The sequence below is a fragment of the Lytechinus variegatus genome, chromosome 1, assembly GCF_018143015.1.
Source record: "Lytechinus variegatus isolate NC3 chromosome 1, Lvar_3.0, whole genome shotgun sequence".
Taxonomy (NCBI): domain Eukaryota; kingdom Metazoa; phylum Echinodermata; class Echinoidea; order Temnopleuroida; family Toxopneustidae; genus Lytechinus; species Lytechinus variegatus.
In genome coordinates this window covers 15,296,541-15,321,607 of record NC_054740.1, presented here as the reverse complement: position 1 = coordinate 15,321,607, position 25,067 = coordinate 15,296,541, and the positions used below count along the sequence as shown (strand labels likewise).

Sequence of the window (25,067 nt, the reverse complement as noted above, 5' to 3'; positions counted from 1 at the left end):
TCTTCACTAAATCTCTATCCCTGCACGTCAACAATCAAGTTACATCGCAGACAGACCTTCGAACACACCCCCGACCACACCCCCACGACAGTACAGCGCCAACTTATGACCAGCCACAACCTCGCACACACCTCCAGCCACGCCCCCTGGTATTACGGCGCCACCATCCGTTCAGTCTTTACATCACATACATGAAGTAGACACGTTCCCGTCTGAGGGAAGATCTTGGTATCCATGGTACAAGGGCGATGAAGGCTATGACCAAAGTGGTACTGCATATTACACCGGATGTTTTAACTGTGGCGAACGGAATCACAAAAGAATAAACTGCCGATATAATGAGAAATTACAGTGTTACTCCTGTCACCAATACGGACATAAATCAAAATTCTGCCACTATAATTCTCAACCTACACAGGAGAGTAGGTATTGAGATCTCGGCAATGATGACTCAGCCGATGTACAAACAAGGGTCTTCTCTTCCATATCTTCGGATCAACTCCCATCTCTTAACACTGAATCAAACAATGAATATGATATTTGTTTGCAAACTTTAAAAAAACATCAAGGACTAAAGATTGGTCATTTAAATGTGAGAAGTATATTAGATAAAATTGAAGAAATTCGTTTTATGCTTCAGACACTTGAATTTGACATATTGTGCATAAGTGAGACTTGGTTGAAAGGATCCATATCGAATAGTCTTGTCTCAGTACCAGGTTACGACCTTACAAGACATGATAGACCAGATGGGAGAAGAGGAGGTGGTGTTTGCATGTATATAAACCGTAACATTGAGTATACTCTAAGGAGTGATCTTATTGATAACTCATTAGAAGCAACTTGGATAGAATTTTCTCCTGACAAGGATAATAAATAATTAATTGTCGGTTGTCTATATAGGCCACCTGATGCCGACGACGTATATATACTCAGAAAAAATACTAGATACAATAGAAAAAATAAGAAACGTGAATGAAGAACTGATTCTCCTTGGTGATACAAATATTGATTATAGAAATAATGATTTACAACCCAATAATCTTATTGCTAATATTGAAAACTAATTTCTCCTCACCCAACTGGTTGATAAACCAACAAGGGTTACTCTTACGTCATCAAAATGCATTGATCATATTCTGAGTTCGATTCCAAATAAGCATAGCATGTGTGATGTAGCACACTCTCAAGAAACGTTGTCATTGACGATGAAGTCAATGTCAGACTTGCTCAGGCAAGCGCTGCCTTCGGCAGACTTTACAAGAACGTTTGGAACAGGAGATGAATCTCGGCAACAACCAAGATCAAGGTGTACAGGGCCATGGTTCTTACCACATTGTTGTACGGCTGTGAAACATGGACAGTATATCGGCGCCATGCCAGGAAGTTGAACCATTTCCACACCACCTGTCTGAGAAAACTTCTAGGCATCAAGTGGCAAGACAGGATACCAGACACTGAGGTCCTCACTCGTGCCAACCTGCCAGCATTTACACCGTCCTGATGCAGTCTCAGCTCCGGTGGGCAGGACATGTAGCTCGTATGCCGGACGAACGTCTGCCAAAGAAACTTCTGTTTGGCGAGCTCCAGGAAGGAAGACGCTTTCATGGAGGCCCAAAGAAGCGATTTAAAGACACACTAAAAGAATCACTTAAGTCTTTTAACATCAACCATGACACATGGGAACAGAAAGCCCAAGACAGAGGAGCATGGCGAACAGCTGTACATAAGGGTGCTGTAACATGTGAGGCCAATAGGACCATAGTGGCCGTAGCCCGCAGGCAGGCCAGGAAGGCAAGGACTGCCAACCCTGTAGCAGCAGCCAATATTCCCTGTCCACACTGCCAGAGACTATTTAGGGCACAGATTGGCCTGACTAGCCATCTGCGGACCCATCAAGCTAATGATCAAACCCCAGGATGATTTGATGGTCCTCGTCGCATCGACGGACAAACAAGGATAGAAATATGCATGATTTACAACCCAATAATCTTATTGCTAATATTGAAAACTAATTTCTCCTCACCCAACTGGTTGATAAACCAACAAGGGTTACTCTTACGTCATCAAAATGCATTGATCATATTCTGAGTTCGATTCCAAATAAGCATAGCATGTGTGATGTAGCAAACATTTCACTAAGTGACCATTACTTGATATATACATGTGTTAATTTTAAGAAACAAACAAAGGATCATACCATCAGGCGTTTTAGAGATTATAAACATTTTAATGAATATGATTTTATCGAAAGATTGAAAAATACCAAGTGTTTCGATGTTATCGGTAATAATGTATTAAAGGACTTGGGTCGCATGTCATAAGGTGGTCCAATTTCGCGAACAGGGAAAAATGGTCAAAAATTTTATTTTTTGATATGTTATAGCTATTACCATTCTCTAAATAATGAAAAAGTTTTAAGTCTCAAATATCTTTATTTTTCCTTAAAATGACTAATTAACAGCTAATTATTACATAGACGTCAATGTAATTGTGAATTTTGAAATGCGTTTTTCTCAAATTGGACCTGCTGCACATAAAATGGTGTCAAAAGTTAATGCAACGTTGGATCACCCTAGTATTTTGCAGTTATAATCTTTAAACATCAGTAATTAAATCTGTACCAAAAATCAAATAATTATCTATTATTGTATGCATATTAATTACACTAATTAATTAACAGTATTTAATTTCACATTTTTGCCCCCAAAATACCTGTCACTGTATTTATATGCTTGGCAAAATGACAATATCATGGGTAGAAATGTTTGTTGCAATGATACACAACATTTGTACTAAAAATTAAGATTACAAATTAGATAATTAACCAAATCTCTCTGGTTTACTAATTGATTAGGTTGCAGATCAGAGCTGACATACACATGTATTCCAATGCTGCATATTTTCAAAATTGTCAAATTTTTATGACATTTAGTTGTTCCCTGTTTTAAAACGCCCAGAAATATGAGGATAACAGTCATATTACATATTATAGTAAGTTGTTAATTAGGTTTAATTAATATTTTATCATTTACCACATCCACCGGCTCCGCATCCACCGGCTCCGCCACCCCTGTTACTTCAAACTTAATGTGCTATAGTTTTTGTTCCTGATATTGTATTGATTTAATTCATAGTAATATATTTAGCCTATAGTTCTAGCTTCAAAATGAGATATTACTCAATAAATTTGGTCAAGATACTGTGATGTAGCAACAATTTATCCATGGCACCGTGTGGAAAATTGTTCATACGCCACCCTTTTTGCATACCCAACTTATGAAATGCGACCTTGTGTGTTCAGACATCATGGACAAAATGGAAGGATGCTTTTCTAGAAATAAGTAATGAATTTGCTCCAATGAAAGAAGCAAGAATGAAAAAGCGATTTAATCCCTGGGTAACCCCAGACATTGTTAATCTAATTTATAGGAGAGATTATTTAAAACGTAAATTTGATACTTCTAAATGTCAAGAAACTCTAAATGAATATCGGAGAATAAGAAACAAAATTACTTGTATGATAAGGGAAAAGAAAAAAGAGTACTACAATAATATATCTCATGAACACAACAATGATCAAAAAAAAACTATGGAATGAGTTACACGCTGTAACAGGCAACAATAAATATGAGAATAACACATGTGAGGTTGACTGTGATGAAATAAACAAGCATTTTGCAAACATTGTTCAAATGATAGCAAACACTTTTCCTGAAAAAAAATTTGAATGGAAACATCCTGAATGTGTTTATTCTTTTGAATTTAGAAATATTGAGATAAACAAAACTTTAAAACATCTAACTCACCTTGACAAAAGCAGTAAGGTGGATGTTTTAGGCCTATAGATACAAAATTATTAAATATCGCAGCACCATACATATGTGATTCTCTAACCCTAATCTATAATAAAAGTTTATCTTCTGGCGAAATACCCGACGACTGGAAAATAGCACGAACAACCCCGGTTTATAAAGGCAAGGGATCAAAGAAAGATAAAAATAATTACAGGCCTATTTCTGTTGTGAGCCATGTTGCTAAGATCATCGAAAAAGAGGTTCAATCCCAACTATTGAAATACTTAAATGAACATGACATGATCAATGTCGACCAGTCGGCCTTTTTACCTAATCACTCTACCTCTACTAGTCTACATCGTATACTTGATGATTTTTATGAAGCCATAAATGAGAGTGAAAAGGTAGCTGCTTGCTTCTTAGACATTTCCAAATGCTTTGATTGCATTGATTATGATTTACTGATTAATAAATTAGAAAAATATGGAATACGTAGCAATCAGCTTGGATGGTTTCAGAGTTATATTGCTAATAGAAAGCAAACTGTATAACATCAAGGTAAACGATCACAGATGAGGAACCTTACTATAGGTATTCCCCAGGGTAGTGCCCTTGGCCCCACCCTTTTCCTTATCTTTATTAATGATATTTCGGAATATGTTACAAATGGTTCATGCAATATATTCGCTGATGATGTGGTTGTTTATGTTAGTGGAAAAGATAATACTGATGCAAATGCAAAATTACAGGCAAACATGGTTGAAATCAATAAATGGTATGTTAATAACAGACTTCGAATTAATAAAGATAAAACTAAGGTGATGCTATTAAAATCAAAATCCTTAAATGAACTTAACATTTATAATGAAGAGCACAAGATTGAGCAAGTCGATAACGTAAAATATCTTGGACTCATGATTGATGATAAGTTAAAATGGAATGCTCACACTAATATTCTATGTAAATCAGTCGCATACAAAGTCCATATTCTTGCCAAACTTAGTAAATTTGTTAACTCTAACTTATTGAATATATTGTATAAATCCACAATTCAACCATGCTATGATTACGCATGTTCTGTATGGGGTAATTGCCCGGAAGTTTACAAAAAGAAATTGTTGAGAATACAAAAAAGAGCAGCACGAATTGTAACGAAAAACTTTGATTATGATAAATACAATGGAACTAAGTTAATGACTGACTTGTCGTGGCCAAACATTGAACAAAGATGCAACTACTTTCTTGCAACACTCATGTACAAATGCATTAATGGCACAGCTCCTGGAAGATTATGTAATGAAATTGAGATGTATTGTGACCGCCATGGTTTTAACACAAGAAACGCAGATTCTTTAAATGTAATAATACCTAAACCTAAGCTAGAATTATTCAAACAATCATTTAAATATGCTGGTGCTAAAGTATGGAACGAGCTTCCACCCAGTCTCCAAAATGCAACATCATTCGATAATTTTAAATTTAAATACAAGAAATTAATTCCCAAACCCTGATGTGCAATTCATACGTACTACATTACCTGAGAGCTTTAATTATTAAGGAATGGATTTGTAGCCCAAAACCCGATATACAGTTTCATGTACTTTTAACCTACCATTTTTTTCTAATACACTTCGATCCAAACCTTGTTTTCTTTTTCTTTTAGTACCTATATCTTTGTCGTAATTCGTTACAATTTATTATGTATTATTTTTTTATATATTTTATAATTCAATTTGCTTCATATAAATACATGGAACACAAGTGTTATGTATTCTCATACTTTAATGTAAATTATACCACTTTTTTTTATTCCTATTACATATCAATGTTCAACTTGTGAATATGTTTTATTAGCCTGAGTTTTACCGATTTTTATATAGTTCTATAATCATTCATACATTTCGTCCATGAATCGTGTACTTTTTTGGTTATTTAATACTTAAATTTAATTACATTTACTTTATTTCTTTGTATAACATATTGTAAATGCTCTTGTATTGCATTGTATCATTTCAAACACAATCTTTTAGATATTACTCTGATTTTTATCTCATCTATAATATATTATTGATTTACATGTATTTATGTTTTTAATGTCAGGACCATGATGTAAAACAGTTTTTAACTGATCTTGTCATCCTGTATAAATATATTTGAATAAATAAATAAATAAATAAATCATTTCAAACTATTTTTTCAGTAATTCTTCTTTTCTTTACAAGAAGACAGGCATAATCGTCCCGTTGGCGATTTTTTTTTGTCCACGAGTACTTGTGTACCCCACGCAAGAGAGCAGTAGAGCCTACCGTAACCATAACTTTTTCATGAATAAGCCTATGTAAATGACGATACAAGAGGATTTATTTAGTCAGAAAACACCTTATGAATATCAATGTTGACACGAAACGTATTTTCGACCCATCGAACAGCTCGAGTGATGCGGCTCAATCACTATCCTATACTAGTAAGCCAATCCTACAGTCGAGGTTTTGTACGCAGGTTCGAGTCGCGCTTCGAACGATTTATAAAGATTCTTTTAATCAGAAATTGAGGCGAGTCTCTGATAAAATACCAGTCCGAGATTAGTAGTCTGATTCAAAGCCTACCGCCCCTTCATGTCGGGTTCACAAGTACGACGAGGGAAAAAAATGCGTCCCGTTCAAGCAAGGGAGTCCTGTCGAATGTATATTCTTGTAAACAGGAATAATGATAAGAATGTCAAAAGCTTTCATAGAACAAAATCAAATGGAAAATGGAATGGAAATAAATATGATATTCATACAAAGACAAAAAATTACGTTATGAAAAAAAAGAAAACAGTACAAGTAAAGAAAAATATAACACAAATATCTCATTTTATCCTCCCTTTCCAGGTCATAAACTCTTGGAAGTATTACGCCTTCAGTATATCTTTGTATTTATTCATGATGACAGAATGAAACTTAATTTGTTTGATTTACATTATATTTAAAAATCGATTAAGAACTTGAATATTAATAAACATGAATTTATATGTCATAAACTGTATAGTCGAAGCGATGTTAAGCACAAAGAAATTCCCAAAGTATATAAATGATACTTGACTTGCTCAGATATTTCCCGATAGTAGGTTTCGTTATTGGTGTAATAAAGTTCATGCACCTGCCAATCTTCAAATACACACTTTTTGTGTGATGGTGGGCCCCAAGTCTGCGCACCTAACGATTTGAGTTAAGATTTAAAGTGAATTTCTTTTTATTTCACAAAATCTTTCAGTTGATAATGTTCCTTACATCATAATGAGTTAGTGTGCCAAATATCTCATAAAAATTTGAAAGAAATATATGCCTTTTCCTGGAAAAAAACCTCGGGCTGTCATTTTCAGATTGAAAAAAAATGGTACCCCATGTCTGCGCACTCATTCACTTTGCACACGTTTCGGGGATTTTGATGACAAAGGCAACATTTTGAGGCTTTCGCATGAAACGCCCTGAATTCATTATTTTTCCACTATTTTGAGTCGGATTTTTTTTATGAATACCTGTCTATGTCAACGAACGTAGAGGGCAGCATCACACAAGCGTGTTGCTTTTAGGAAGGTCCACTTCGCTCAGATTTTGTGACCACCTTCTCCCAGAGCACTTTTTTGGAAGATTGTAGAGTTGATTTTTTTTCGTTTGTTCAATTTTATTATTTTTTATTGATAATAAAGCCTCCAAGAAAATATGTTAAATAATATTATTTTGCATATTTGTATTTTTTAAAAATTGTAAGACAAAATGTAATCATGATTCTTGTAGTTTACGGAGCAATAAAAATACATAGACTGATGACATTTGTGTTACCGCTCTTCTGCTTAATTTCGCTACCCCTACCAATCTACACAAGCTAACGCCAGAGCAAAGACCGTGATGTTCTGGTCTGGCCGCGCCGAAACTTCCCCGGTCACCTGTACCTCGGTGCGCGTACTGCGCTGCGCGAATGATGTGCTGGCCGCACTGCACTGGCAGGATAATCTCGACGCGACTCGACTTTAGCTAGATATGGACTTGAAAGATATAGACTTGGTCTGTCATTGATGTGGCACTATGGCGGATGAGCAACGATAAATATTCAAGGTTAGAATTTCAATTTTAACTTACAATGTAGATTGTAGTCTGAAAATCTGAAATAATTATGATAAATCCACAAATCCAACCAACATTTTGCAGTCCATCAGGCAGGATCGAATACGGCCACTACTGAACTAGCAAAGCCAAGTCCTAGTCTAACTCTAACGTTAGACCTAATATTAGACAGAAATTATCTGGTTCAGTATCGACGGGTCTTGACTTGAGAACTATCAATGGGCGAAGCTCTATGTCACATCTACTATTTTCATTCCATAATTTTACAAAAATTGTGTTAGCATATGCATGCAGCCAACCGTACCCTACCTCAGCACCGACCGGCCCGGGGCGCCGGGGCGGTCGTGCCAGCCATGGCGCCGGTATATAGCGTACTGGATTGTGTAGGCGCATTACGGTGCAGCGAAATTTAAATAAAGACGTATCAACGTCACGTATACTTGTTATCATATTGATATGCAAAGTCATCAAACCGTTGTCACTACTATGTAATATTTTATGAAAAATACAGGAATAAATGTTTCATATTTTTAAACATGATATTTGATGTAAAAACTTTTCAAGCAAAAATAATGATAAAGAGGAAATGAAAATAAATCAACTCTACAATCTACTAAAAAAGTGCTCTGAGAGGATTTCGGTGGTCACAAAATGAGCTTGTCAAAATCCGGGTGAAATAAGCAGACTGGTTTATTCATGACAGAATTTAATCCCGGTTTACTGAAAATGTACAAAAAATTGTGACACTAATTTAGTGATATATTATTTTCGAAATGTGATACATTATTATTAAATGCTTTATATATTTTTTGTTTTTATTGTTTCAATCTACTATTGTCATTATTCATTTGTTTACTTCTATTTTGCTGTCACTCCGTGAGTGTATTGTATCGGATCATGGTTACGTTGGCATGACTACCAAATTGTTCGCGCACTTCATTTGTATGCGCGTATCGAGTGGACCTTCCTAATAGCAACACGCTTGTGTGTTGCTGCCCTCTACGTTCGTTGGTCTATGTATTGCATGTGTAAACTTCGTGCTCATTGCGTATCCTTTTTTACTAGAATCGCGCAGATACGCGCGTGCGCAGACTTGGGAGACCGCGCAGACATGGGGAACTGGGGCCCGTTGCAGAAAGAGTTGCAATCAATCGCAACTCTAAAAATCACGCGCAACTTGATTTTCAACCAATCAACAGCGCGCATTTGGGACTTGCGATTGATTTTTTGACTTGCGTTTAAACGCAACTCTTTCTGCAACGGGCCCCTGACCATACTATTAAAACGAAATTTACAAGGCTTTGTTGCTATAAAAAAATTCATATAAGAGACGAGTTTCTCCAAGTCACCCATTGTGTGATACCAAAAGTAAAACCATAAATCATAAATTTTGCGAGTGTAAAAAGGTTGCTCCGTAAGATGCTTTGAATGCAATCTTTGATATATCAATGTAATTAATTTCGACATTTATTTGGTATTTACAGTCAGTTCCTCACGTATTTGTTTTTGAAAAATTATATTCACAGTATATAAGATTACAAACAATCTCTCTCATCTTCTTGCATTCCAATGCTTTGTTAAGAATTGAGACACATAGATAAATTGAATGCATTTAACCTTGCCAAAAAGAGAAGAAAAAAGACTAGATTCAAGATTCAACATATGTTTTATTCAGGCCTACTGGCAGGAGTTATATATACATGTACTTATAATTGATGGAGCATTTACAAGTAGAACGTAAAGAAAAGAAAACCGGTCCTGCTGAACAAAAACTCGAAAAGATTCAACATAATGGAGATAAAGATATATGGAACGGAAGGGGGGGGGGGTGAAACATCTTTCAGGGAATTATCATTCAAGTTGAAAAATAAATGGGGTATTGTTTCAAAATAGGGTAAAGGCATAATTTTTAAAATTGGCTCACTGCAAAGAGTGGCGTTATAGATGAGGCTATTTCATCTGTATATATTTATTTTTCATTATGTCAAGTTATAGCGTGCGTGATTTGCATCAGTTTCAATATCTTTTCACATAAAATTTGATATATCCACGCCTATATTCATTTGTGGATTTACTTTTGCACCCTTCAAGAGTTTAGTATTGTATTTAAAATAAGTTTCAACGTCTTTCTGTCAACTAATGAATGCTCATGATTCTTTTTTTACACTTTAGATACAAGGAATAAAAAAAAATATTGCATTGTCTTACCGCTATGAGAACTCATATTTCCATTGAAATATTGATGGAGTTTGTGTGAGAATGGTCGATGGTGTGTTGAGTTGAAAAGAATTGGAATGGTTTATTAAGAACATTTCACCGCAGCCAAAGGCTGAATTGCGAAATGTGATGTGCAAAAGAAAGAGGGGGTCGATTATGCCACTCGCTTAATATTTATATATTTTGTATTTTATAGGATGAATATTATACGAAACTTTTATTTGTGTAGATTTGAAAAATTCAACAAGGCAAATCTTTATCGAATCACAGTAGCAGTGGTATATATGGACATCCTCGTTAGGAAAGTGGATTGGCATAATTATGACCGGTTTTGTGAAATCAAGAAAACATGTCATATCTTTTTAATTTCACATCCATCTCTGATGATATTTTTAGTATTGTTCTTTTTATTATATTCCTTTTATTTTTTCATGAAAAGGAACTGTTTGTTGGGGTGGGATTGCCCTATAAAGTGTAAAAACATGCTTGTGTTTTGCTTGTCACTATCAGGCATGATTTTTTTTAATAAGAACTAAAAAACACAATGCACTTTCAGAAACACATTCTTGATAAAAATTGCGAATAAGAAAATAAAATTCTTAGAGAAAAGTGTTACTCCCTTACCAACGAGTATACTCCGCAAGCAGTAGAACCCGTCCTGACGTTAGAGAAGCAGCAACATCTTTGCATAATCGCCATGATTTATTCCTTTCCCTTCTCTCAAATGAGATGATTTTGACAGAAATTGATTGGACCTCGCGTTATGTAAGAGAAACTTGGTCTAATAATGTAGCAGTATAAGGGTACTATCGGATGCTTGTCCTGTCAGTTAAAGGTTCCACTTAGGTTCTTTCAATTCGTATGTTTCATGATTACCAAGTTTGCTTCCGTGACGTGTAAACTCGCGAGAACGTGATTGGCTGCTATTTTTATCCATGGCGGAATCGTTCCTCGAAAGTTATGCCTGTTGGGGTCAAGATAATGCCCCAAGGTAATGCCATCAGAACCTAATTTTTAACAATTGCATGCCTCTGCTATGTGATTTGAAGTGCACTTAATACCTCATACGTTCAGCCAAAAAAAAATTTAGGCCTTGTATGATAACCACGTGTTGCTTTTTTGAAAATTAAACATCCTTATTTTTGTCCTTATAAATCGCTGTCGAAATTATCCTCATTTTCATCACTACCCTTTCTAATTTATTTGGCTGTATTCCATTTCTTTATCAATGTCACATTCATAGCAAACAGAGTTACTACAGTAAGCGACCTCGCCTTGGTGATATGTTTGTCCATTATCATAATTATCACCATATTCATCATGAACATCATTGTTGCTATTAGACCTATTATCATCTTGAATTTGCCATCATCATCATCACCACCATCACCACCATCCTTCTCATCATCATATAGATCATCACCATCATGATTTATTTATCGAAATATTCATTCATCTACGAATATATAAATTCATTATTGTGATATATGAAACAGTCTAATTTATGGACAATTTGTTTGCCCCCCCCCCCCTACCCTCCTCCGGACAAGCCGGCTATAACAACATCCAAACAAATATTTACGCTTTGTTGCACAACAAATTGTCACCCCTGCACATAATGTCGCCTTATTCAGGCGACAAGATGTGGAGGATGGGACACCACAAATTTCAGTTAATTTAGATTTGGTCATGTTTCCTCTGTCTCGCTTTTCTGTGTCCTTGCCTGTATTTTTGTTTTCTGTGTGGATCTCTTTTGTCTGTATTTTCCCGTTTGTATCTACGTACTATCTCCCGTCCGCGATTTTTGGTTTTCAGTATACTTCTGCACCCGACGCGAGAGGGCAGTGAAAATGGCGAAGTAATTTATTTAGTCAGATTACGCCTCATGTCTTTTCATGGTACCAATCAACGAGCCCGATTGTAGTGACTCAACCACTAAGCCAATCCTGCAGTCCAGTACACGGACGCAGATTCGAGTTTCGGCTAAAAAAACAATATTCTTTGACTTAAATATTGAGGCAAGACTCTGAAAAATAAAAGTCCAAGATTCGTAATCTGATTGAAAACAACCAAAGGCGGTGACAATATTGCTCCAGGCGTAATTTCATCAAAGATGTAGGGTTATATAGGGTTAGAGATGCAATATACATGTAGTTTTATGTTTGGTTTAGGGTAGGGTATAGTGTTAAACCAAGGGTTGAAGTTGGTCATTAGATAAGTGTGTGAAATTCAGAGCGAAGCAAAGGTCGCCGGCGCAAACGTCATGGAACCATCAATACAGCCTATTATATCGTCATTCCAACTGCCCTCTAGCGTCTGGTGCACAAGTTCTGACAAAATATAGCCTCATTGCGTGCTTATGATGATCATGAATCCCTCTCATTTAAATTGAATGTTATAATAATCATCTTTGCTTGGAATGATTTATTACACTCAATCTATGGTTCATGCCTCAACTGCCCAAAGTAATCAGTCACCATTAGGCCTATGTGGTGTTTGGAATGCTTACTCAAATCAAAATCGTATCAAAGAATGTATAACTACAGCTGACTATTTTTTTGTGTTTACCTCCCCCTTTTTTTTAGCTTTACAGTGTGGCGTACACAGTTATTTGGATCATACAATTCCTAGATCTGCAGAGATCTACTGGTGAGTTTAAAAATAACAATTCTTTATAAGTATCTTTTTGTGCAATATTTGAAATAAAAATATGAAAAGATATATCCAAGATAGATAGTAAACAAATATACCAGGCTTTGAGTAAGTATAGCGGGAATTATTCATCCGAGGTTGGACTGGCATTATTATTTTCCCGAGAGGCGAATAGCCCCGAGGGGAAAATAGTAATTTGGCCAATACAACCGAGGATAAATAATTCCCTCTATACTTTCGAAATAAAAGCCTGGAATATTTGTTTTATATCCTACATTTAATAACTGGATAAGGTAGAACAATAGTTATACTCTTGTACACGTAGTTCATCTTTTCCTAATCTGAACTTAAATACAGCGCGCTGCGCAGGCTGATCTACTTTTTCCGAAACCATGCGCTCAGCGGAACGAGGATTTGTGCCTGCGCCGTCCTTTCACGGGACTTGCCCGGTAGAGTCAACCATGGACCTATTACGGATGTCCATGAGTCAACTCGCTGACCGGTAAGCCCGAGAAATTGCATTATCTTTGTCAATGATCTGTGACGTCAATGATGGAATAGTCTACTATTCCATCATTGACGTCACGGAATAGCACTTTTTCTTCGGTGCGCGTATCATTTTCGACATCACCGCAAAATAGTGAGAATATGTTTGGTCACATGATGCTATATAAACCAATCAGTATACAGGATTTAATTTATGTAGGATATAAATAGATATATATATATATATAATACATGTAGATGGATAGATAGATCGATAGATAGTTAGTTAGATAGTTAGTTAGTTAGATAGATAGGTAGATATATAGATAGATAGATAGGTAGATAGATAGATAGAGATAGTTAGTTAGATAGTTAGTTAGCTTGTTAGTTAGTTAGTTAGTTAGATAGATATATACAAATATACCAGGCTTTGAGTAAGTATAGCGGGAATTATTCATCCGAGGTTGGACTGGCATTACTATTTTCCCCGAGGGGCGAAGCCCCGAGGGGAAAATAGTAATTTGGCCAATACAACCGAGGATAAATAATTCCCTCTATACTTTCGAAATAAAAGCCTGATATACTTTATATCCTACATTTAATAACTGAATAAGGTAGAACAATAGTTTATCTACTCTTGTACACGCAGTTCATCTTTTGCTAATCTGAAATTATAGATAACGCGCTGCGCAGGCTGATCTACTTTTTCCGAAACCATGCGCTCATCGGAACGCGGATTTGTGCCTGCGCCGTCCCTTCACCATGTTCACGGGACTTCGCTGCCCGGTAGAGTCAACTCGCTGACATAGAGTTAAATACGTACTAATTTATATAACTCTATGCTCGCTGACCGGTGAGCCCGAGAAACTGCATGATCGGTGTCAATGAACTGTGACGTCAAGGATGGAATAGTCGACTATTCCATCATAGACGTCACATAATTTCTTCGGTGGGTGTTTCATTTTCGACATCATTGCAAAATAGTGAGAATATGTTTGGTCACATGATGCTGTTTAAACCAATCAAAATACAGGATTTAATTTATGTAGGATATAAAGATATATGGTTTATTAATAAACTTCAGTACATCATCGCGGCTAAGGCCGAATTGCGATGCATTTACAAGGTAATAATGACAAAAAAAATGTTCAAACAATAACACAGATAATTACAAAATAAATAATACGAATAATGTATGGTATTGAAACTTCTTGTGTTGTGGAATTCTAGAAAGAAATATTAATTGAAAGTAAATTGTGTGTCTGAGAAATGACAAGTGTGTATGCCATCGTAGTATTCAACGATATCATAATAAAATCGGAAATAATCAACAAATCAGTGGAAATATTAAACAAATTGGAAAAGGGTATTTAAAAAAACATAAAATTATAAAAGATATAAAAATGATATGATTCATGCATGTGCTATTATGAGTTTATGAAAACGTCGGCGTATGTGTTAATAATTCGTTTAGTATACTGCCAGTATACCCTAGGTTAGGGGCACTGAGATTTGGAAAGATTACGGTGTATACGTCCGATAAAATCTGAAACCACCTCTTTAGTTGCTTTGAAATAAAGGGGGGGGGGTCAAGAGCTTGATGATCCCCTGCAAATGGGGGTGCTTGGGAACAGGAATTTAACATAAAATGGGGGTCTTTCGTGAACTGACCCTAAAATGAGGGGATGGGGGGATGGTAGAGAACGCGTTGGTCGATGAAAAAGGATGAACATGATATGCCTGGGAAGTGTAGCTGGCAAGGCGTGAAGGGGGGGGGGTGCTTTAAAGGAATTCATAATTCTAGAAAAGAATTAATCTTATCAGGAAGAATGAAATGAGAGGAGCAATCTAAAAATAAAACTTGTTTCATCAAAATCGGTCTTCGAATAAGCGAGTTATGGAAGTTTGTATAGTCTTGTTATACCTTGGGGATCGTCAAATTGGCAAACATTCTTCAAAATTGCTGATTTTGTGGACAAGTCTCCATTTGTTTTGTACACAAATTTTCAGATTTCCCCCTTTATTTTACATATTTCACATTACTTCCTCCTTAACCTGACATGATTTATTGTGGTGTTAATTTTATTTTCCGAGTTATGCTCAGAAGGAGGCAAAATGCATTTTGAAATATAATGGGGAAAATCTGAAAAATTGTGTACAAAACGAATGGAGAGTTGTCCCCCAAATCTACCATTCTGAAGGTTTTATGTTGGCCAATTTGAGGATCCCCATAGAAAGTACATCAAGAATTTTTAAACGCCCATAACTTGCTTTTTCATGACCAATTTTGATGAAAACTGTTTTGTTCATCTCATCAAATTGCTTCTCTTCTTGGGATTTGGATTCCTTTGAAGAGACACACATACCCATACTGCCATCATGTGCATGACTCACCCCCCCCCCCGGGGGGGTAGGGGGTGGTACAAGGTGATAGTACAATGGGGTACAAGGTGATAGTAGTATTTTAGCAAGATGATGGCCAGTCATTTACCAATTTTGAAAACAATATTAGAATAAATAAATATTTTGTATGTTTTGTACATTGTCAGTCCGAAATACAAAATCTAAATTATGATAACATCCAATTAAAATTTATAAATCAATTCACCTTGGTCCTCATTTTTTGCCTGATTTAAACCCCTTTTCAGTAAAACCATTTATTTGGAATCATGATATGAATTCATACCATTTCTATCCCCGATTGATGAAGCGAATATTTACTATACATCTCTCATAAAGCACTACTGAAATATATGAATTATGACATTTTTCTTTTGTTCCCCCTTATCACTAAAACATCTTAATTTATGATCTTTAATTTAAGTGATAAGAGAGGAATACATGCAAAATGAAAAAGAAAAATAAATGTCAGTTTCGCATTTTTTATCAATATTTGTACAACAGTCATGGACGACAAAGATGGCAAATAAAGGATTACGTTAAAATTATGTTTGAAGTATAGACCAACCATAATTTTCCTTCTTTAACATGAATAAAGGAGCACACCTTCTTTCCCCTCCACGCCCCCCAGGGTATTTTTGTTTAATTTTTAACATTTATTTCCTTCTTTCGAAACACCAACAAAAAATGATATTCATTGTGCATGATCAATTGTTTTGTAATTGACATTGACGAATTGCTACCCTGTATAAAGGAAAATAACAATGAAATTAAATTGAATTAAAAACATTGCAAAATATGTGAAACTTTTGAAGACTGCCTCTCTCTCTGCCCATGCATGAAGGTTGGTGTTTGAGGCAATTAATGGAAGTGTTGAACAAAAATAGGCCCCTCATTTAGGCTTACTCAACCACATTATTGGCCGACGCCTCCATGAATGTGCGCCAAGGGGGCTGGATAATTTTGGAAATTTAAGGGGAACCCCCTCCAACCTTCGATACTGATTGATTGGTTATTTGATTTCCATGCAACAATAATTGAACTTACACCATTAAGATGGATTAACACAATATTTCATGGTTAACTGTTAACATCCGATGCGTGGGAGGGTACAGTCGCATTTAAGCACAATTGCTTGGAAAAGGGCGACTCCCCCCCCCCCCCTCTCTATCTCTCTCTCTCTAAATACGAGGTCGTGTGATATCAGGCCAGTAGCCAGTGTTTTTAATGGAGGGGGTGGTTCGATCCCTTCTCTTTACCTTTCTCTTCTGCTTTTCCTCCCATTTGCTTTAGAAAATTTTTGGTGTTCCGATTGAACCCCCACGGAACCCCCTCCCCCACCCCACCTGGCTACGGGCGTGCATCCTTTACCCGCTATTCCAATTCATTCAAAAGCCGATCAGAATCATGGTTATGCTTCCGCCAAGCATGATCAATCACCTTACTGATCTATTTTTTTATTAGGGCCTATTTACAAGTCCCGTTCCACGCGCTGATCCTTACAGAGAAAATTTTCTCCTAAAAATATGTGTATACTCCATGTTTTTACGATTTATTTTTGTGAATCATAGTGGGATCGTTTAGATGGGAGAGAGGGCTTGGAAATCTAAAAATTACCGCGACCAAGAAAAAGAGAAAATGAAAGAAAAGGGAAAAGATAAAAGGTAAAATACGTTCTCATTAAAAAAAGGATACATACGCCAATCTTTTTTTGTTATCATATCACTATAAAACGTTTTAATTTTTTTATTGATTTCAGTAGATAAGGCCTGATATTTTAGGAAATTTTAGAATGTAAGGCCGGTAGTTGGATAGAAAAAAAAATCGCAAGTGCACGCAAGCTTGTAATCGACTGTACTCTAATATCCTATGGAACCTAAAAAATTACCGCGACCAAGAAAAAGAGAAAATGAAAGAAAAGGGAAAAGATAAAAGATAAAATACGCTCTCATTAAAAAAAAAGGATACATACGCCAATCTTTGTTATCATATCACTATAAAACGTTTTTATTTTTTTATTGATTTCAGTAGATAAGGCCTTATATTTCAGGAGATTTGAGAATATAACATGTATAAGGCCGGTAGTTGGATAGAAAAAAAATCGCAAGTGCACGCAAGCTTGTAATCGACTGTACTCTAATATCCTACATTTAAATAAATGGAAATGCTATATCCTTTTTTTTCAACAATGTGTGAACTTGTAAAAAAATAATAAAACAAAATAAAAATCTGATTCCATATCTTTAATTCGATCTCCGGCCTCGTGGAACACAATGCGAAAAAACCTCGATATTTCCCTATTTGTGAACAAGCAGATTTATCTCATTAGTTCCGGTGAAGTTTTTTTGGAACCCGAAAAGCTAGGTTATGTGGATACAATTAAAATTGCCTCTTTTATTCTCTTTAAAAATCGCGATCCTTGTCTTCATCTCTTAGGAATGCGAAATACGTGTAGATTTATAATTATACTAAGTATATATTAAGGTGAATATAAATGTCTTCATGATAATAGGTGGATTTGACAAGGTATCCAGCTCAGTTGTATATGGGGTCTATACCTCTTATTTCATCGACATCATTGCACTCGGACTCCTCTTCATCACATCCGCCATCCTCCTCATCGGTGTGTTTAAGGTGTGTAGAAACTATTTCAAATGTGTTTCCGCTCCGCGCCGCACGACTGATCCAAGAACACAGTAAATGTATTGATAATGCCCGTCAAAATAATCAAGAACTATTGGGAGGTTCTTGTCGAAAATTGGCGAACACAAACAGTTTCGTTCTAAGTTTCAGAGCTGACGAAAAAATGCAAATATGTCATTTGCCAAGTGTCGGGGACGAAAACTGCTGTTTTTATTCAGAAACTTTCGACAAAGACTTCTTGGTTGTTCATTGTCATGAAAGGCATTTGACAATAGATTTTCTATGTTCTTAAAATCGTCGTGCGTCGTGAAAGCGAAAACTTCCTAATAATAACAATAATGGTAATAAGATAACAATAATGCCTAATTGTGACGTCTTGATCGTGACGTCATTGCTTATACCGTAATCATATCGAAAGTAACCCGTTGCTTTGGAGGATACAACTTAATACAATGATACAATGATAATAACACCCACTTTATTAGCCCATTCAAGCTTTTGGGAAGTTAAAACTCAGGGGCGGTGATCCGGGGATGGAGGAGGGAACCAAAATTTACCCCCTCTCCGCAAAAGAATCAATAAATAATAATATAACTAAATGAAAAAAGAAATATAATAGAACAAAATAACATAAAATAGAACTGAAATTAAAAAATGAAATGAAATAAAATAGGGTGCAATAGAATAAAATAAAATAGAATGAAATATAGAATTGAAATAAGTAAAATGAAATGAAACAACATAAAGTAAAATAAGATAAATTAAAATGAAAATAAAAAAAAATCAATAAATTGAATTCATAACTATTTGCAAGTTGTTCAAATAAATCAAATCCATAAAATGTGGAAATGCCATGTCAATAGAATCATGTTTTCTTTTTGATCGTGGGTTCTCTTTTTTTCTTCAGAATTCCAAATGCCTCCTGATCCCTTATATGGTGGCTATTACAGCCCTCATCGTATTCCAAGCTATTGCGTGGTTCCTTCATCTGTTCAACTGGTATAAAATAAACGTGAGTATGAAACAAACACACCGAATGCTTATTGATAATAATTAATATCGATAATCTGAACATCTTTAGTATTTTATTATACTTGCCTTGAGCTAAAGTATATTATAATTACGTCATCGCCATGCACGCAGGCTATGCATTTATAAATCCCCTCCCCCCCAAAAAAAAAAATCGGCAGATTACCTCAATAGTTTGATTAAGATTATCGCTAATTTAGTGACACTCTGCACGTTCTACAATCCTTTGTTTGTTCATTTATTTAATATTTCTCTTGTTACATAATTATTACCGAATTAACAACAAAGTTCACTTCTTAATCCATATAAATATAAACAATAGGCAGATGAGGGAAAGAAATGCGATGAAGACTAAATAATTTGAAGCTGAAAAGCTGTAGGCCCCGTCAGTGCTCGCCTCAATGAATGCAATTATTAATGTATGCAATGATTTTGTAAAATATTTGTTGTTGGAAAATAAATTAAAATGTGAATTTTATATTTTAGGAAATTGTTTGATTCTAGTAGTTTGTAAAGTATAGTCCAGGATAGAAGAGGCATAACCTTGTTTTCTTATATATACAATATTTTTTTATTGTTTCTTGTCAGTTCGAGGGTGCTGATTACGAATCTGAATGATGCCACTCGTGTAACCTTGAGCATTTTCCGCAAATTGGCAAAATCCAATATGGCCGCCCAAATATGCAAATTACCCATGAAAATCATAAAATTGTACGCACATTGGTTGTGAAATGCATGGAATTGTATGGCAGGAGTGAAATACAATCTTAAAGAATAATTTTTGACGAAATATTTATTTTCCTGATATTCAAAATGGCCGCCATAGGTCATTGTATACCTTATTATGTACAATATGAATAGAGAAAACTAATTTTCACAAAAATGAGCACTAAACAGCAAAAAATCGTTATGTATGAACAAAGTGATATATGCAAAACATCATTACGAATGAGATATATTATCTATTATGTCAAATATGGGAACATTGTTGTATTTTGATATCTAAAATAGCCGCCACTGGCGTACAATGGCAATGGCCGGGGCCAAAATGAAATGACAAATGGTCAACTTTCTATAAGGCCTATCCTGGACTGAGTACACATTAAGTAGATAAAATTGAATATCTAAACACGTGATTTGTGATTCTGTGAATGTATGTTGTCGATTGCTAGTTTTTCAGATTTATACCGAATCAAAATTCATGACAATCTTGTGTTAGTGATGATACAAGTATCCCTTTTTCTTTTTTTAAATTAATTTCCTTCACAGGAATCCTTGACAACAACTTTAATTATAAGTCTCATTGCATGGATTCTACTAGCATTTGTAAATGTAAGTGCCAATCTGAACATAATTCTTTTATAATATCTACAGAGTGTTTTAAATTGGAATTTAAATGAGAAGTGTAAATCCCCTCCACCCCTAGTCGTGTATATCGATCCCCCTCCCTCTGCCCAGAGTCAAGATCAATGTGTTGGTTTCATAATTGACACATGGTGACCGTTGGTGGAGGTAGACACATAAAATGAGCAGAAAGATTAAAGTTCTATAATAGCTATGCTCCCGAACAAGGATAAGTCACAGAGGTTGATTTTATTCACATTTGTGGTATTAATAAATAGATATATCAGTGAATATTATTGACAGAAAGATATACAAATAGATAGATTAATAGATTGATAGATAGATAAATAAATGAATAAATAAATAGATGGATAAACAATAATACGTTAATTACATTACAGCTGCATGACATTGATGTTTTGAGTAGAAAAAAACACTAGTAAAGGTGTTTCATCACGTCTGTTACCATGGTTACAATATATAGTTATGCTTTTTGGTTGTCGTTCATTTCTATCGATCGATAGGTTATCTATTATTATATAGAGCTGTATTTGTGTTCTATTTTCTCAGGTGATATGTCTTCTTTGTGTTATTTCTGAGTACCAAAAACTAAGTAAAGATCGTGGCCAGAAAAATGATGCCGAAATAGCGTATACAGTAAGTTCATATTTAGGAATACAAGATGTTGTTGTCGTGGTTCCTCTTATCTTTATGCTTTCCTCCTCCTCCTCACCCTTCGCCTTTGTCTTTCTTCTTCATCTTCTCATTTTCTTTCTCCTCCTTATTCCTTCTTATATTATTCTACTCTGTATTCTCATTTTCTGCTTCTTCTTTTTTATATATACAGTGCGTCCCAGAAAAAACGAAACCGAGATTTAGCGATCATTTATCATTGCTTAATCATACATAAAATAGACAAATGACCTACCAATTTAAAGCTTAGAATCTCCTCTTCCATCTGATATTACTTAGATTATTTTTCATTCACGCATGAGTGAGCAAATGCAATTTGAAGAAAGGATATCAAAAATTCATTTTTCGGGGGGTATCTGGGTATCAAAAAGAAAACCACATTTTCGAAAAGTTCAATATCTCCTCTTTAATTTGATAGCTAAATTACAGAAAATGGTGAGGAAATAACAAAGTTCTGGTCATTTGAAATAAGGCTTGAATTTCAATAATTTCATAAAATGAAGAGGTTCTCCAGGCTGGCTTTCAAACTCACTCGACACTCTGTTTTGTTGACGATCAGCCAAGCATTAAATCTTTTGTTCACCATGCGAAAGCTTCTGTGGGAAACCGGTGAAAACACGTTCATCTCATGAAATTATGGAAATACATGCCTTATTTCAAATGACCAGAACTTTTTTATTTCTTGACAATTTTCTGTAATTTAGGTACCAAATTAAAGAGCGGATATTGAACTTTTCAGAAATGTGGTTTTCTTTTTGAAACCCAGATACCCCCCGCCAAATGAGTTTTTGGTATCCTTTCTTCAAATTGTTTTTGCTCACTCATGCGTGAATAAGAAATAACCTAAGTAATATCGGATGAAAGAGGAGATTCTAAGCTTTAAATTGGTAGGTCATTTGTCTATTCTATTTATGAATAAGTTATGATAAATGATCGCTAAATCTCGGTTTCGTTTATTCTGGGACGCACTGTATATTTCTGTCTTAATTCCCTTTTTATGTTTGTTTATACAATTATTCTTCTATGTCTTTTAACATTATCAGTATGTTTATATTCATCATCGTTATAATTGTCAATACTTTATCATCATCATAAATCATCTTCATCATCGTCATCACTACCACAACCACCACCGCCATCATTCCATCATCATTAACAACAACAACAACATCCTCATCGTCATCATCATCATCATAATCATCATCCTCATCATCCTCATCATACTCATCATCATCGTCATCATCATCATCATCACCCATCATCATCATCATTTTTAATGAATTTGGAAATAAATACTTCAATCGAATCACCATCATCACTACCACCGCCACCACCACCATCAAAACCAACACTACCCCCACCACTATTGCCTTCGTCTATACCTTTGAACTGTATTCTCGTTATTTCTTTTATATAAACTTTATCAAAGATAAAATTTGCCACCAAAACGATTAAAAACATTTTTAACGTAAATCGAACAAGAAGGGATTTTTCATTTATTTATCATGACAAAATTAGTAATTTTCAATCATAAATGTTTTTCTTGTCTTTTTTATCTGTAGCCGACCTGTCCCCATGTAATCACATCTCCACCTGAGACTCAAGTGGCGAGCTATCCAATCGAAAACCTTTAAAGCCATCAACAGTAGTGTGGTATAGGCCTACAACCAAATTTCCTATCATCTCATAGCTACAACATTTACAACTGATCATAGACATCGATCGGACAGACTCCAGGGCCCATCTTTCAAATCGCCCATTTAAATGTTAACAGCCTACTGAGACACATTGAAGAAGTGAGAACAGTTGTTAAGACTAACAAGGTTCACATATTCGCAGTTAATGAAACCAAATAGATGAATCTATCTATGATATGGAAATCATGATTGACGATTATAATTTGATTAATGAGTAAAGACAGAGTTCGACAGGGTGGTGGAGTAGCCATTTGTCTCCACAAATCATTACATTTTGAAAGAATAAGTCATGAATTTCTTGATGATTTAGAAGCACTTGTTATTAAAGTTTATCTCAAGTTTTCAAAACCTCTTATCGTATCAACTTGGTATAGACAACCATCTTCAGATATTGGAATCTTTAATTTGTATGAAAGATTTCTTAGCATTATTGACACAATGAATTGTGACATAGTTAAAGCAGGTGATGTAAACTGTGATATCCTAGCTAAACCCTTATCAAGTATGACCAAGAAATATGTTGATATAAATAATGTTTATTCTCTGGTTCAAATTAATACCAAAGAAGGAACAAGAATCACAAATGTTTCTGCTACAATGATAGATCATTTATTAAAAAACAACACTAAAAACGTAGTCAATCATGGTGTAATTCATAACGGGATGAGTGACCATTCGATTAGCTTCCTGACCTGGAACTCTAAGATCTGTGCTCAGCCCAAATTTATCTCTTTCAGAAGTCGCAGCAAGCTCAATAGTGATGACTTTAGAAATGATATTCGTAACCAGAATTGGGAAAGTATAGATCAATGTAATTCAGTTGATGATGTTGTCGAATTATGGCAAAATATGTTTTTACATGTTGTTGACAAACACATGCCAAATCGTTTAAAAAGAATAAGTACCAAGGGTTCTCCTTGGATGAATGCAAATATTTGTAAACTCATGAAAAAACGTGACAAAATTAAAAGAAAAGCTTGCAAACTGAAAGATTAAAAACTTATGTGCGAGTACAGAATATTACGAAATAAGGTAACAAATGAAGTAAGGAAATCAAAGAAACGGTATTACTCTGATAAATTTACACATTTTAAGGTAAACCCAAAGCAGACTTGGAAAACCTTAAAGTCCATTATTCCGAATAAAAAACGTGAAATACCTACCGTTTCGTCTAATTCGGATTGTAATACTGAAACTGCTAACCTATTCAACACTTACTTTGCAAACGTAGGGAGGCAATTAGCCAGTGAAATACCTGATATGAACCCCCACAGGGGCCGCGGAACCGGGGGGGGGGGGCTGGGGGGCTTCAGCCCCCCCCCCCCCCCACTTTTTTCCAAAACCGTGTACAAAAACGCAAAAATGACCATACGATTGTGATTTTTAGCATGGTCAGCCCCCCCCCCCACTTTTGGCTCAGCCCCCCCCCCCCACTTTGAAAACCGTTCCGCGGCCCCTGCCCCATACAGAAAATGATAATCATACAAATGAGAATTTTGCATTTACTCAGGTGAACGAACATGATGTTTTGAAAATCATAAGAAATCTTAAAAACACTTAGTCTGTCGGTGTTGACAAGATATCTGTCTTTGTTTTGAAGGCATGCTCTATGGAGATATCAATGAGCATTGCTAAGTTGATTAATTTGTCTTTGTCAAGCGGTATATTTCCGCAACAATGGAAAAAAGCCAAGATTATCCCAATTCACAAAGGTGGCGATAAAAATTCTCCTTCCAACTATAGGCCCATTTCAATTCTGCCCTGCATATCTAAAATACTGGAAAGGGTTGTTCAACGGCAAGTTTTAGATTTTTTGCGAAAGAATGATATTTTGACACCTGCCCAATCCGGTTTTCGGCCACGGCACTCAACTATTACCACTCTCCTAAAGGTAACCGATGACTGGTTTCACTCGGTCGATCTGAAACATTACATTGGGGCCGTCTTCGTCGATTTAAAAAAAAAGCATTCGACACCGTGAATTGCGATATTCTTATGAAAAA

At 35.4% G+C, this 25,067-nt stretch overlaps 1 protein-coding gene across 1 annotated transcript in view; it reads left to right on the top strand.

Moving 5' to 3' along the window:
• Window positions 1–24,350, top strand: part of LOC121407078 — a gene marked incomplete at its 5' end in the record, with an annotated part of 39,291 nt that extends 14,941 nt beyond the window's left edge. The window contains 6 exons of the mRNA XM_041598006.1: window positions 12,706–12,769; window positions 18,171–18,292; window positions 19,209–19,313; window positions 20,600–20,662; window positions 21,245–21,331; window positions 22,930–24,350. Coding sequence (XP_041453940.1) covers window positions 12,706–12,769; window positions 18,171–18,292; window positions 19,209–19,313; window positions 20,600–20,662; window positions 21,245–21,331; window positions 22,930–23,001 — 513 coding nt within the window. The remainder of the gene's footprint in view (window positions 1–12,705; window positions 12,770–18,170; window positions 18,293–19,208; window positions 19,314–20,599; window positions 20,663–21,244; window positions 21,332–22,929) is intronic.
• Between the last annotated feature and the right edge of the window lie 717 nt (window positions 24,351–25,067).